At 37.7% G+C, this 15,321-nt stretch overlaps 1 protein-coding gene across 1 annotated transcript in view; it reads left to right on the forward strand.

Annotated features, from left to right (window-relative positions):
• The first annotated feature begins 10,329 nt into the window (after positions 1-10,329).
• The window catches only part of csmd3b (CUB and Sushi multiple domains 3b), a 466,880-nt gene continuing 461,888 nt past the window's right edge, over positions 10,330-15,321 (forward strand). The window contains exon 1 of the mRNA XM_082185594.1: positions 10,330-10,661. Within this exon, the coding sequence (XP_082041720.1) occupies positions 10,484-10,661 (178 nt within the window). The 5' untranslated portion in view covers positions 10,330-10,483. The remainder of the gene's footprint in view (positions 10,662-15,321) is intronic.

Genomic DNA, 15,321 nt, shown 5'->3' on the forward strand with positions numbered 1-15,321 from the left:
GTTGGGACCAATTTTACTAGTAACAATAGGAACCTAAAGCATATAAACATCGACTGTTCCGGGCCTCTAAGGCCACTAATCTGCTGCCTAGAGAAACTGCAGTGTTGACACATAAAGAAATCCGTTTTTATCATTTGCGAGCATGCATGTACACTACCGTTTAAGAGTTTATATTTTAAAATATTTTTCGAATGACGTCTCTTATGCTCACCAAGGCTGCAGTTATTTAATTCAGAATACAGTAAATACTGTCATACTGTGAACTATTACTACAGTAATGGTTTTCTATTTTAATATATTCTTAAAATCTCATTTATTCCTGTGATCAAAGCTGAATTTTCAGCATCATTACTCCAGTGGCACATGATCCTTCAGAAATAATTCTAATATGATGATTTGATGCTCAATAAACATTTCTGATTATAATACATTTTGAAAGCAATTATTCTGCCTAATATTTTTGTAGAAACTTGACAGATAAAAAAAAAAAATCTGGATCCTTTGATGTTAATAAGTTCAAAAGAACAGCGTTTATTTGAAATAGAAAAGTCTTTATTTCAAATTAATCAAATTAATTTGTCCTTTCTGAATAAAAGTATTTATTTCTATTTAAAAAACGGTTGTGTACAGTATGCTTGTTTTAAATATGTTCTAAGTGTTTATATAAGGAGATTAGCAGATTTCTGAACACACTGTAACAGCTGATTTTGGTACATTTAGCCTACATGCATGATTTTCATTTGGAATACAACTATTCATAATTGAAAATTTGTGTGTATATTTGCTCAGAAAATATTAATGTTATGGGTTGACTATGCAAAAACCCACTTTAGCTCGATTAGAACTGCTCGTTGACACACTGGGTGCTGTGCATCATCATTTTTGTAGTTACTGTACATTAGCATTGATGAAAAAGCTTCCCTGGTGCATGCAAAGTGCTTTATGTGTGTGGAAAAAGCAAATGCAAAAGTAAAAAAATATATATATATATAATCCTAGCTGAGCGCTGCACCATAGGTTAATGTGGTAATATCGCTTAACCTCAGTAAACCATTACATTTAATGTTTGGGCTGGCTTCACACTCTGTTAAAGAATACTTAGCATTAACTCTGTCTTCTGTAATGCAGTCCATTGACTTTGATGAATCTTTTTAATATCAGTTTAATACCCGTTCTCGTAGAATCAGAGTGTAGGCGCTGAACAAATGCGTGGTGAAAGTCACTGTGTAATTATGATTGATTCCATATGACATTTGAATCCTTTAGCGGAAACACTGTTTAGCCACATCAATAGGTCAATGGCTAGTTGAAGAAAGACACGGTCGGTCCAAATGAAAAGCTTCTTAGAGACCAAAACATCCCTAAACCGGTTTGCAAAGCCCCCATAATTCCTCTCAGTGCAGTGAAACGGCGACTGTGACGGTTAGAAACACAACAGGACCGTGGATCTCGTACGGCCCAGTTCCACTATTAGAAAAGGGATTCGGTCATTTATCAAAAGTTTCCAGTCTGCAGACGACACCAGCGAGGAGTAAACGGTTCGAGGCTCACCACAGTGCTTTTTCTGCAGTAGATTCAGCAGCATCGCATTTCTTGACATTCATCAAAAATTAATACAACGGCGGCGCCGTTGTTTGCGATATCAGGGTCAGCGTCCATGCTCTCATTTACCTTTGAAATGTGCTTCTGTTTACCATGACGGCCTCGTCCACTGAGTTACGTGCGCTGTCGTATTCTCTACATTTCATTTCTTCGTGCAGGTCAGTCAAGGTTTCGGGAGCAGTGAGACTTGTCGTATCAGCCAGGCTTTGTAAATAAAGAACGACTGGGCCCAGTGGATAAAAGATAAAACAAACTCTTTGATGAAAAATGATTTCTCGTCTGGTGGTTGTAATGTGAAATGCTGAGCGTTCTGTGTGTTTTATTTAAACCTGAGGCCGGATGCAGACGCTGAATCAAAGTGTTCCTCCAGTTTCCTTGAATGCATGCAGACCCTCATTTGTGAAGTGAAACTTTTGACTCCCACAAGCCTGATGTGTGTGGCGAGGGCCACTGACTCTGCTGGAGAGAGCCCTTCCTTACACTTTAGATATAATTATTCCATCAATTTGACAAGCCCAGAGGGTCCGGGGTATATTTAGGTTTCTTTCTGATTGCCGAGGCACTGGTTTTCTCACCAGCACATGGGTAATTAAGGGGCAATTTTCTTTAATTGACATATTCAAATTAATTATGGATTGGAAACATGTAATAACTTCTGGCTGGCGATGCAAAGTGGACAGCATCAACTTTTTGCTTTTTTACCGAGTCATTTTGAATTGGAATATGCAAGAAGATATGCAAAATGCTCTTTAAGTACAATCAATCAGATATTATATCATATTTAGTTAATACAATTATAATAAATATAGTAAAATTGTCCATCCATCCTGCAAAAATGCTGTTTAATGAGTCAAATAAATATTATATCTAGTAAATAAATTCATAATGGATATAATAAGCCTATGTATATCATCTCATCTTATCTATCTATCTATCTATCTATCTATCTATCTATCTATCTATCTATCTATCTATCTATCTATCTATCTATCTATCTATCTATCTATCTATCTATCTATCCATCTATCCATCTGTCCATCTATCGACAGTCAATTAAATATCATATAATATTTTGTAAATAAAATCTAATAAAATTGTCCATCCATCCATCATGCAAAAATGCTGTTTAAAAGCAGTCAATTAAATATTATATAATAATAAATATAATAAAACTATATATAAAAGATTTTATAAAACACACAGGATTTCCTCAGACTTACATACGAAACAAGGAAAAGCTTTTCTGATAATCTGACAGTTTCATTCTGTCAGCGTTGGATGATTCTTTGCTCTTCTCCTGTCTATCACGTCTGGCTTTTAATGCCGTTATCTCTCCTAACAGCGGCGGATCTATGGCTTTTGCCACAGGAGGGTGAGGAAGAATTGATGGGTGTGATGTTAAAGCCCTGACACTTTTAGGCATTCAACAAGACATTAGTCAGGCAGTGAACTCACCCCAGACTGCCATCATCACTTCTTCTTAGAGCCCATTTCTATGGAGTGGAGTGGAGCTGATCTGGAAAACAGTGCTCTGCCTCAGCAGATCTTACACTGACACACATCACTGTCGACTTCTGCTACCAGCCTACACATCCGAGAGTTTCTGAGCATGGAAAACTGCAGCATTAGTGTTGGGAATGATCAATGACACCTTATTTTGTCCTCATGCTCTTTCCTTTTATTTCACGTCTTCTCTTTCTGTGCTTTTTATTAGCATAATGAACATTAGGATAACACACTAGAAGAATGCCAGTTAATTTATGGTGAATCAATAACTTAATTCATATTCCTTGCATGCAGGCTGTGTGATTTACTGTAAAATATGGACATCCTTGTGCTAAAGTTAAAATCTGCTGTTTTTAGGGACTGACCACATGCTTACTAATGAAAACACAATTCATCCATCCATCCATCATCCTGATCTATCCATCCATCCATACATACATACATACATACATACATACATACATACATACATAATGCTGTGACAGTCTAACTATTATGATAAACTTATGACAAATATAATAAAATCGTCTGTGTAATCTACACATTTATATATATATTGTTTACCCCTAAAATACAATGGTATTAAATTGAAATAAAACTACAACAAATTAGTAAAACAACAATTACAATAAAATACACACAGAGAGAAGATGTGAGATAAAAGGAAAGAGCATGAAGACAAAATAAGATTTACATGATTTACAGAAATGATTAGATTTATTAACACTGTATATATACACTCACCTAAAGGATTATTAGGAACACCTGTTCAATTTCTCATTAATGCAATTATCTAATCATCCAATCACATGGCAGTTGCTTCAATGCATTTAGGGGTGTGGTCCTGGTCAAGACAATCTCCTGAACTCCAAACTGAATGTCAGAATGGGAAAAAAAGGTGATTTAAGCCATTTTGAGCGTGGCATGGTTGTTGGTGCCAGACGGGCCGGTCTGAGGATTTCACAATCTGCTCAGTTACTGGGATTTTCACGCACAACCATTTCTAGGGTTTACAAAGAATGGTGTGAAAAGGGAAAAACATCCAGTATGCGGCAGTCATGTGGGCGAAAATGCCTTGTTGATGCTAGAGGTCAGAGGAGAATGGGCCGACTGATTCAAGCTGATAGAAGAGCAACTTTGACTGAAATAACCACTCGTTACAACCGAGGTATGCAGCAAAGCATTTGTGAAGCCACAACACACACAACCTTGAGGCGGATGGGCTACAACAGCAGAAGACCCCACCAGGTACCACTCATCTCCACTACAAATAGGAAAAAGAGGCTACAATTTGCACGAGCTCACCAAAATTGGACAGTTGAAGACTGGAAAAATGTTGCCTGGTCTGATGAGTCTCCATTTCTGTTGAGACATTCAGATGGTAGAGTCAGAATTTGGCGTAAACAGAATGAGAACATGGATCCATCATGCCTTGTTACCACTGGTGGTGGTGGTGTAATGGTGTGGGGGATGTTTTCTTGGCACACTTTAGGCCCCTTAGTGCCAATTGGGCATTGTTTAAATGCCACGGCCTACCTGAGCATTGTTTCTGACCATGTCCATCCCTTTATGACCACCATGTACCCATCCTCTGATGGCTACTTCCAGCAGGATAATGCACCATGTCACAAAGCTCGAATCATTTCAAATTGGTTTCTTGAACATGACAATGAGTTCACTGTACTAAAATGGCCCCCACAGTCACCAGATCTCAACCCAATAGAGCATCTTTGGGATGTGATGGAACGGGAGCTTCGTGCCCTGGATGTGCATCCCACAAATCTCCATCAACTTCAAGATGCTATCCTATCAATATGGGCCAACATTTCTAAAGAATGCTTTCAGCACCTTGTTGAATCAATGCCACGTAGAATTAAGGCAGTTCTGAAGGCGAAAGGGGGTCAAACACAGTATTAGTATGGTGTTCCTAATAATCCTTTAGGTGAGTGTATATTTATTTATTTATTTATTTGTAATTAATAAAACATAAATGACTCCCACAGTGCACACTGAGCATCTGTGTGAGCAAGTTTGGCGTGTTGAGCCTCAGTCTTCTGCTAATGGGTCAGAATGGCAGGTGTGACAGAGCTGATGCCCTCCATCATGCACGTGTCCCCCAGATATGATGGATAAGAGCCTGCGGGGCCCGGAGCTCAGCGGTGCTTCTGACGGGTGCTCTCATTGCTCTCGCACAGCAGTACATGCACAGAGCGGGGTGGCGGGCCACAGGGACTCACGAAATACAAAAAATAACAAGCTGAGAAACTCTCCAATACCTTGAAGGCGAGCTGTGCTCGTGACTTAATGAAGTGTGCAAATGAGGTCACTTTTCTAGTCCTAAGAAAAACCCATCTTGAGCCTCAGGCCTGGATTGATGCATTGCATCTCTTCAAATTACCATGAGCCCTTTTTAAAGCAGATGTTTCTGTATCTCATTGCTGAATGCCCTTGCAACTTGCTTTGGACAGAAAAAGTAAGGGTGATACTTTGAAGACTGGCATTGACTGATCTTTTACTTTTATTTCTTATCGGTGTCTTTTGATAAGCATAAAGGTACAACTCTGTGAGTGTTTTGTTGAGTTATGACTAAACTTATATCTGATATTAAAACAATCCAAATTCTCAGTTTTCATTGTTGGCATATTTACTGCATTTAGCAATATATATTTTTTTTGCTCGAACATGAAATATTGCTCTTTAAATTCATTACATTTTATTTTTTATTAATAAATGTTATTTTATTATATTATTTACTGTATATTATATATAAATGGGTCATACCTTATGTATTTATTTATTCATGTTTTATTTTATTTTATTCATTTCATTAGTTTATTATTATTATTTCATAATTATTATTATTTAAAATAGTTTTTTATTATTGTTTTTATATATATTTTATTATTTTATATATATATATATATATATATATATATATATATATATATATAATTATTATTATTATTATTATTATATTTTTTTTTTTCATTTTAGATAATCAATGTTCGAAATCACATCTAAACTGAGAAGGGTCATAGCACTTGCATATTGTTGTCCTACTGTTAGTTTAACTGCTTCTATTGTTCTCATTTGCAAGTCGCTTTGGATAAAAGCGTCTGCTAAATGAATAAATGTAAATGTACTGTCTGAGTAGGTAGCCTACTACATTTGGCATATTTACTGCATTTAGCAATAGATCTTTTTTGCTCAAACATGAATTATTGCTCTGTAAATTCATATAATTTTATTTTATATTAATACATTTTCTTTTAATTATATTATATATAAATGGCTCATACTTTATGTATTTATTTATTCATGTTTTTATTTTATTTTATTATTATTTTTCTTAATTTTTTCGTTTCTTTTATTATTATTTTGGAATATTATTTAAAAATATATTTTTTTTTATTTTTTTATTTTTTTATTATTAATTTTAGATAATTGGTGTGTTCGAAATCACATACTGTCTGAGAAGGTACTACATTTGAATTTACGTCACGGCCGTTAAAAAAGTATGTTCTATGACTATAGTATAAATGAAATACAGATGTACTACATCCGCCATGTTGGTTCTGTCAGATCTACCAGCGTCAGTTTTGTCGCTTCACGGTCATTCATAAATCCCGTGGCCTCATGGGATAATAAAGTGTCTATCGAATGCACATTTGAGGATCTCGGTGGAGGCAGTAGGTCATTCGGGTACTTTACCCCTCCTGCTTCTCGAACACACTACTCTTTTGGCGTACTGTTTTTATCATATATGGGAAGAACTTGATTTTGGATGCAGCAAATGCTTATAGGTTGTATATTTTCTGTCGGGTCCAGTATAGTTGGCACTGCCCCATTCTTCACTGACAGCCTCTTTGCAGGTTCACAAAAAACATATGTGCTGAAATGCACTGCACAAACTGTTCAGGTTGGACTGAAATGATCAGAGTACATGCTAAAAATAAACCTCTCTGAGTCAAAAACAACACAACGTTTAACCAACTTCTAGATTGTTAACTTTCAGTGTTTTGTAATAATAGAATGTTTTAATTCTTGCACCAGCCCGGCCCAAGCTTTTGGACATTGATGTCGTCATTTGTTCTGTATATTTATGTCTTTGGATTGAGTCTTGGTTTCAGCTTAATGTCAACAGATGGTCTTTTTGGTCCTGAGAGGGTGTTTTCAGTTTTGAAACTTATATGTGTTCATACAGTATATCAAGCTATTTTATTTCAACAGGGAATTTCTATTTTTAAAAGGACCCTTTTAAGTTTACAGATAAAAATGTAGCTTAGGAAGGTTCAATCCAAGCGTATACTGTAGAGTTACAATGAGTCTAAATTGTTTTCTTTTATCTAGCGCTCCAGGGAGAGCAATTACTGTATGCTGATTGAGTTTGGATTAAAAATGTTGGCTAAATGATCATGTAACTAATCATATAGTGCTTCTAATATTGCTGAGGCTAATGTACCGCTCTCATGTACAGTTCAAACTTACTGGTATATGGAGACTGGCAAACAACACACATTAACACTGTTTATGAATTCTAATTGAATGCGCATAGATCATTCCCCAAACGTCCAGTTTCATTGAGCCAATCTGATATTTAAGGCCCTTAACTGGATTTTAATTTGGTGTGTTGAAGGAGGGAGGGAGAAGAAGGTTAGTCTCTTGTACTCGAAGCAGATGAGAAATGTGGATTTGATGAGGTGCAGTCATGATTCATTCTCTGGTGGATTTTCCACCATCTCCTTCTCTTTCCCGATCCTGTCATTGAGAGACTGCGATGAGTCAAGGTTATATGCTTATATGCCTATGACTATATGATTTATTGCCCTTTCCTCTGTTCAGATGGGTGTGGATCTGCAGGACTAATGAGGACGGAGTTACACTATCTAATTAGTGCTTGAGAGCATGAAGTGGCTAAAAACTTGAATGAATGACTTTGTTGAGTATTTCCTTAACTCAACTTTTTGGCTATTTATAATGTTCAGGTCTATCTATCTATCTATCTATCCATCCATCCATCCATCCATCCATCGGATTGGACCGTTATGTCTGAAGGTTTGGTTTAGATGATGGTGAGATGAAAATTAGTGGTGAATGCAATCCCTTGAAACTTCTTTGTTTACTATTGTATCTAATTGTCGTGTGTGTGTGTGTGTGTGTGTGTGTGTGTGTGTGTGTGTGTGTGTGTCTGAATGGGTACCACTTTGATCAATTTATTGCATTTATAATCCATGATTTAGAAGGCATGTGTGTGTGTGTGTGCGGGTTAGTGCGTGTGCGTGAGTGTGTGTGTGTGTGTGTGTGAGGGTTAGTGCGTGCGTGCGTGCGTGCGTGTGTGTGTGTGTGTGTGTGTGTGTGTGTGTGTGTGTGTGTGTGTGTGTGTGTGTGTGTGTGTGTGTGTGTGAGGGTTAGTGCGTGCGTGTGTGTGTGTGTGTGCACGCGCAGGTTTGGCTATATTTATGAGGTCCAATTGTCCTCACTTATATATAATTACTATATGGAATATATCCTCACTAGTTAAATTTTTTTCAAAATATGTTTTTATTTAAATCTAGTGTTTTGCACATGTTTCTGTGTTTGGTTGGTTTAGGGTTAGGCGATAGAACATCTTTAAAGGGTTAGTTCACCCAAAAATGAAAAAAATTAAAAAAACAAATAACGACTTTATTCAACTATTGATGTTCTTCTGTGTTTCTCTGAGTGAGTTCACGTAGTGTAACAGCGCAGCGCTTCTGGGTTGTATGTCAGAACGGAGGCTCACTATTGGCTGAATCTGGTCATGTGTGTGATGCTGGCCAATCATGAGCCTACGTTCTGACGTACAACCCAGAAGCGCTGCGTTGTTACACTACGTGAACTCACTCAGAGGAACACAGAAGAACATCAATCACAGAAGAAAATGAATAGTTGAATAAAGTCGTTATTTTTGTTTGTTTTTTTGCACACAAAAAGTATTCTCGTCACTTGATAAACTTAAGGTTGAGTTAGTCACCTGGACTATTTTAACATTGCCTTTACTAACTTTTCTGGGTCAGCAAGTTTCGATCCCATAGAAGCCGTGATCCAGCTCTCAGATTTAATCAAAAATATCTTAATTTGTGTTCCGAAGATGAACGAAAGTCTTACGGGGTTGGAACAACATGAGGGTGAGTAATTACTGAAAGAATTTTCATTTTTTGGTGAACTAACCCTTTAACCTGATGTAAAATCAGTGGAAGTTGATGCAATGTCCTCACTAATATAGTGAAACGTGTGCGTGTGTGTGTGTGTGTGTGTGTGTGTGTGTGTGTGTGTGTGTGTGTGTGTGTGTGTGTGTGTGTGTGTGTGTGTGTGTGTGTGTGTGTGTGTGTGTGTGTGTGTGTGTGTGTGCGTGTGTGTGCGTGTGTGTGTTGTGTTTCAGGCACATGGGAAGTGGAGAGAGAGAGGGAATGAATGTCTGCACACTTCTAAGAATGAGCTTTGACTGGATGTTTAGCCTGTAGATGGCAGGAGTGTCCTTCTGCAGTGCAATCACCCAGTCTTAGATCTCACATTCACTGACAAATATCTTACAAAGATGCCTTTCGTAGGAAATAATTATGATGATAATACTAACGCTAGGCTGGTAGAGTAAACCAAGATTATGTCGGCCTCAAGATTTTCAATAAAATAGTTAGTTACACAAGGACCCAAGAGCTCAATAAAATTAAATGATGAACACCTCTACATAATATTGGATTGAATTAAACATGGAATAGTTTAACAGCAGCCTTTAGATGGTGAATGTCTTCCCATCATAATATTATTATGTAAACATTTAAGCAGTAAACTCATCCGTGTATATGTGTGTGGCCAATGGATTCTTTGATGAGAATACATTAAAATATTAAGCTAATTTTACATTTAAAAAACAAAAAACAATAAGCCATGCAAATGTTATATTTGCATATGTATGCACTACTGCCAAATACCTTTTTTTAAATCTTTGCTGGGGGGAAAGCATCTTAAACAAGCCTAAGCTGGTTTTCATCTAATTCAAATGCTTAAAACATCTTTAAAAACCATCCAATAGACCAGCTTGCCCATATTAGGAGCTCAGAGTTTTCCCCCCATCACAGCAGCTGTGTCCCATTCATTCACTCATAAATGTATCTCGACACTAAATGTTTTATTTGAGCAATTATGAAAGAGTGAGATCACACAGTTAAGCCACTGAATAGCAGTGAATAGGAGTCGGTGAGCGAGATCACAGCGCACAGAGTTTGGCCCCTTTTGGCGAGATGGTTGAGTCCTCGTCAAGGTTGCTGTGGGATCCCAGCATCACCGTTCACTTCGAGCCACACCGCGATCCGCTCCGCTTCTGGCTGAGGGAGAGAACAACTACCTTCATGTGAACATGAGCATAGATGACACAGAGGGGCACAGCGTCACATCCACGGGATTCCTGACCGTTTTCAAGAGAGGATGTATTAGATGTGGTCCGGTGGACTCCCAAGCAAAGAAAATAATGGGGATTAAAACTGGAGTTACATTTTGGAATCTGATATTTTTTATGATGGTCACATGCGTGCGAGGTAAGTCGACAGTCTCGAGGAGTTATTCGAAGGTTTTGCATCAGTGTTTATGGATGGGAACGAGCTTGGAGTGGATGTAGAGAGAGGAGAGCCAAGCGTGCAGCAGAATGCTTGAGAATAAAAGCGCGTTTACTCAATGCAGGCATTGAGCGAGGACTCAATAAATATTCTTGCAGTATGCTCGAGCGGAGACGTGAGTTGCTTGTGGCCATTAAATGATGGATCACAAAGTAATATATGGGGCGTAGAGCTGATTTAGATATGCATACAGGGTGGTTTCATATAAGCACTGTTAGGAAACAGCAAATTATGGGGAATCTCAAATTAACGCGTGTAATTTTCGGGTAACGCAGCTCGATTGGTCGGGAATGGAAATAGAATCACGATTCCTTTTGGTATAGTAGATATACAGCCAAACAAAATGCACCATTAACACGTCTATAAGTAGTCAAGAACTGGCTGGATAACGCGTGACACGAAGATTTCGACCTTACACTTGTCAATCTCGCGATGGGATTGACGCGTCTGGACGTCTATTGATCAGCCTTGATTTCGGGGGATTTAACTGTTGCACGGCGTCTCCATATACATGATACATGGTCGCATATAGGTTTGAAACACCCTTTCAATGGATTTATTTGGAGGAGGCTTGGTGTGAGCTCTCATCTATCTCTGTGGGAAATGAAATATATAGGGCTTTTAGAAAATAAGTTTTAGAAACCTGCAGAATGTTTTATCTTAGGTTTCTGGTTTCGAAAAAAAAAAAAAACATTTGCAGTTTGATTGAATTTAGTAGGGTGGAGGCAAAGCCCTGGGCAGCACTTCTGCCTGATGTGTCTTGGTCATTACCACCTGCCTAGCATTTTAATTTGCATCAGAGCTGATTCATCTGATGCTAAACGGCTTGTAGGAACAGGACCGCCACGTTATAAATAATAAATCAAATTAACTCATTATTTTATAGATTTGAACAACAGTTTGATTATTTTTCGATATACTTACTATATCTAATGCTTTAGCGCATCAAGTATGACGTCACGCGGAGTGAAATGGTACTGAAATGGGCTTGATGTGTTTCCTAGTTGGAGAGATACGGACAAACAGCAGTGGGCTACCAGTGGCCGTAAAGTGTGCGAGATGCAGTCTTGTTTGCTGATAACCCGTCGCGTGGTGGCAGTGTGACGAGATCCCGAGGATAATTAATGCGATCTAGACCTCATATCACTGCCTTACTGCGCGAGAGAGAGAGAGAGAGAGAGAGAGAGAGAGAGAGAGAGAGAGAGAGAGAGAGAGAGAGCGCTATCCAGTGAGTCATTATGACGTACAGTTGTTTGATGTACTTAAATAAATAAATAAATACATACATAAACGTATGGCACGAAGACACATTAGACCTTAATTAATAAATAAGAAACATCTAGAGCCTAAGATGGTTTGCTGGTGGTTTAAGATGGTCTTGCTGATAGCCTGTCCAAACTGGTTGGCGTGCCTAAACTCCCTTTTAAACCAGCAAACGAGTCCAAGACCATTTTACACTGGTTTAAGCATGGTTTCCACCCAGCAGGGATGTGCACAGATATATGCTTCATGGTTTCACATCAGCAGGCCTTAGGACTAAACTTAATTATGAACATATATTTCTACTGATGCTGAATTAAAAACTCACTGACCTAAACCCCAGTTGCTCCACAGGAGTCCAGGTGGTAGATTCATATAAATGTAATCTCTACTCATTCTTCATTGTAAAAAAAAAAAAATGTAATGAATTATCACAACATGATATATGGGACATTACGGTTGAAGATAGATCATGCATGGGCCATATCTAGTAGATAAATTCTGTACAGACGATTTTTTGCTTTTTAAGATCTACCAACGATATCCTAAAATTTTAGTTTGCAGCTTAAACAACACGACGATGAAATCGAAGGAAAAAACGGACTAACTGTCGAATAATGGAAGCATATGTTCTCATTAACAGAGTCTTGTTTAAGTCTTGTTTATTTCCATAAGTTATGCCATAAATAATTTCAGAAAACAGCAGTGCTCTTTCAGTTTGTTTATTCTGAAAGTCTGCTTAATAAATCAGAATTTATTGGGGAAAACTAATATACGAGTCTAAGGCTGCTGTGATGTCAACCTGCCTAGTTTGCTTGGCTTTTCGATCTCACTCATTTCGAATTAGTTGCCATAAACTGACCACAGATCAGCAGCTAGAAGCCAAACGTCTACTCAGTGGTTAACATACGGACAAGTCCTGAGGGGACAGATTAATAGCTGGAAGAGGCATCATACTTGGGAGCAGTGCCCTATCTTACAAGTGTAAAATCCAGCATGTTACAGTTCGCCGCTGTGTAACACTGCCTCTTCTCTGGCTCGCCTCAATGAGGCTTTTAATCTCCATGAGCAAAGCGTGGCTGTTGAAGAGCCAGGTGCAGAGCAGGGTCATTAAAGTCCCCAGATGTCTGCAGTCTCATAGATTTTAGGAACTACAAAAAGCATGGTTTAAGGTTGTTTGTGTGAGTATATGCACCGCTTGCAGGATGATTTCTTGCATGTGTGAGGCTTGTTGTGTAACATTACTGTAGCGTCTCCCGTCAGTTGACAAATGGCTCACTGCCCTCAGGTTAGAATTAAGTCTCTAGGGAAATTGAGCAACCTTGATAAAATGGATCCAATTAGATGGTTTCTGTTTGTCAGTGGACATGTGAAATGAACATAACGGGTCATGAATACCTCATCTGAAGGGAATCAGTCGAGATCCGTGCTTCTGCTGCAGACCGTACTGTTGCTACCTGGATATGCATCACCTTTTCTCGAATCGATCAGGAGTTCGAGTGAATCTCTCACAGTAACCAAGCGTTGCATGAACAGTGGATCACCCATCTGTTCTTCTCCTTAATAGCTCCTGGTGATCAGCGTTGCATTAGTCATAAACAAATACTCACACCTACTTTGGTCTCTTGACTACATTTGAAGTGTTAAACAGCTTGCAGTACAAAAAAAACAAAACACAATGACATTGACATTGACAGATGGATGGCTTTTCAGAAGGGATGATGTTTTAAGAGAAAGGTCTCATAAAAACCTGTGATGTTTGGTTTTGTGGTTATTTAAAGAAAAACTAAATATGCAGTGTAAGCAGGGTCTAAAAACTAATATTTTACCAAACCTTGGTAAAAATGGACTGCATTTCGTGAGCTTAGAATTATAAGGTTCTATCTCCATTTTGGTCGAAATTGAGTTTTTGACATAATCTGATCCATTAGGTGTTTATTAATGCCTGTGTGGTGTTATTTTTGTAAAAAAATATTTTGTTAGTAGTTATTAATCAAATAAAAAGGTTCCATCTCTCCATTGCCAGTTGGGATTTAAAAACTTTGAAGCTCAATATCTCAGAACTACCCTAAACGGAGATAGAACCTTATAATTCTAAGCTCACGATTTATATAGCGCTTTCACAGACCTATGGCCACCAAAGCACTTTACATAGCCTCACATTCACCCATTCACTCAACCTTGCCTGTAACATGGTGAGTGCATACAGACCATAAATATTTATTGCTCTAATTAAATAATAATAAAATCAATAAACATGATGCCAAACCTGCTAATGTTGAATTAATGTTGAATCAAACGATTCTGGAATCACGATTCAAGTGAATCATTGAATCATTCACTGAACCAGTAGGGTAGGACATTTTTATTTTTTAGAAACACTTTTTGTTATACTGGTTGTAACTCTCTTCACATCCTGATAGCATTCAATAATATAAGTGATCTAAATATTAATATTAATATGCTTGTTTGGATCAACCGTAACAGTTTGTTATTGTTAGCCTCTTTAAAATATTGCCTACCCTACCCTGCCTTTAAATGCTGGTTATTCATTTTGGTGACTTAATGTGAGGAATAAAAAATATGGAATGTTGCATTTCCTTGTAAAAATTACCAGCTATTGCCTTGCTAGTTTTTTTTCTTGCATTTGATGCTTGGTGGTGTGCATGGTGTAAGAGTGTTTACAAGCATATACCCAGCCTCATTTTGCTTTTTAATTATTGTGTGTCTAGAGAAAAAACCTGAAATCCCCAAAGATCACACTGCAGAAAAACATAATTTTGGGGTACACCATTAAGGAAATTCAGATTCAAGCCAATCACACCGAATTCCCATGTATTTCATTAGTGAATTATGCATGGGATTGTCAGACGATGTTAATGTTACCCAACTACCAAAAAAATGTGTTCTAGAAAGGTTTTGTGAACGTCTCCGATTATGCTCTCTGAACATTCAAAACGTCCAGCTTTTTAGACGTTTTAATTTAAAACAAATTCTTGATTATGCAAACATTCCATTTCATCAATTTGCAAACAATATAGGAATGTTACTTTTGAAGGTCCTCTCAACATTTTGAAAATATTTTAAAAACTGTTAGACAAACATAAAAAAAAGTTCTATCAACGTTACTGAAATAATGTTAGCCAGAACGTTAGCCAAATTTCTGAGAATGTTCCCTGTTAGCTGGGTATTTATCACATGAGCGTGCCATTGCAAAAATGAGTGTGCACATCCAATGCATACTCTCTCTCTCTCTCTCTCTCTCTATATATATATAGTCCCATTATTCCATCTACATACCAGCAGCACTCATGCCAGGCAG

The sequence above is a fragment of the Leuciscus leuciscus genome, assembly GCF_965113295.1.
Source record: "Leuciscus leuciscus genome assembly, chromosome: 12".
NCBI classification, from domain to species: Eukaryota; Metazoa; Chordata; class Actinopteri; order Cypriniformes; family Leuciscidae; genus Leuciscus; species Leuciscus leuciscus.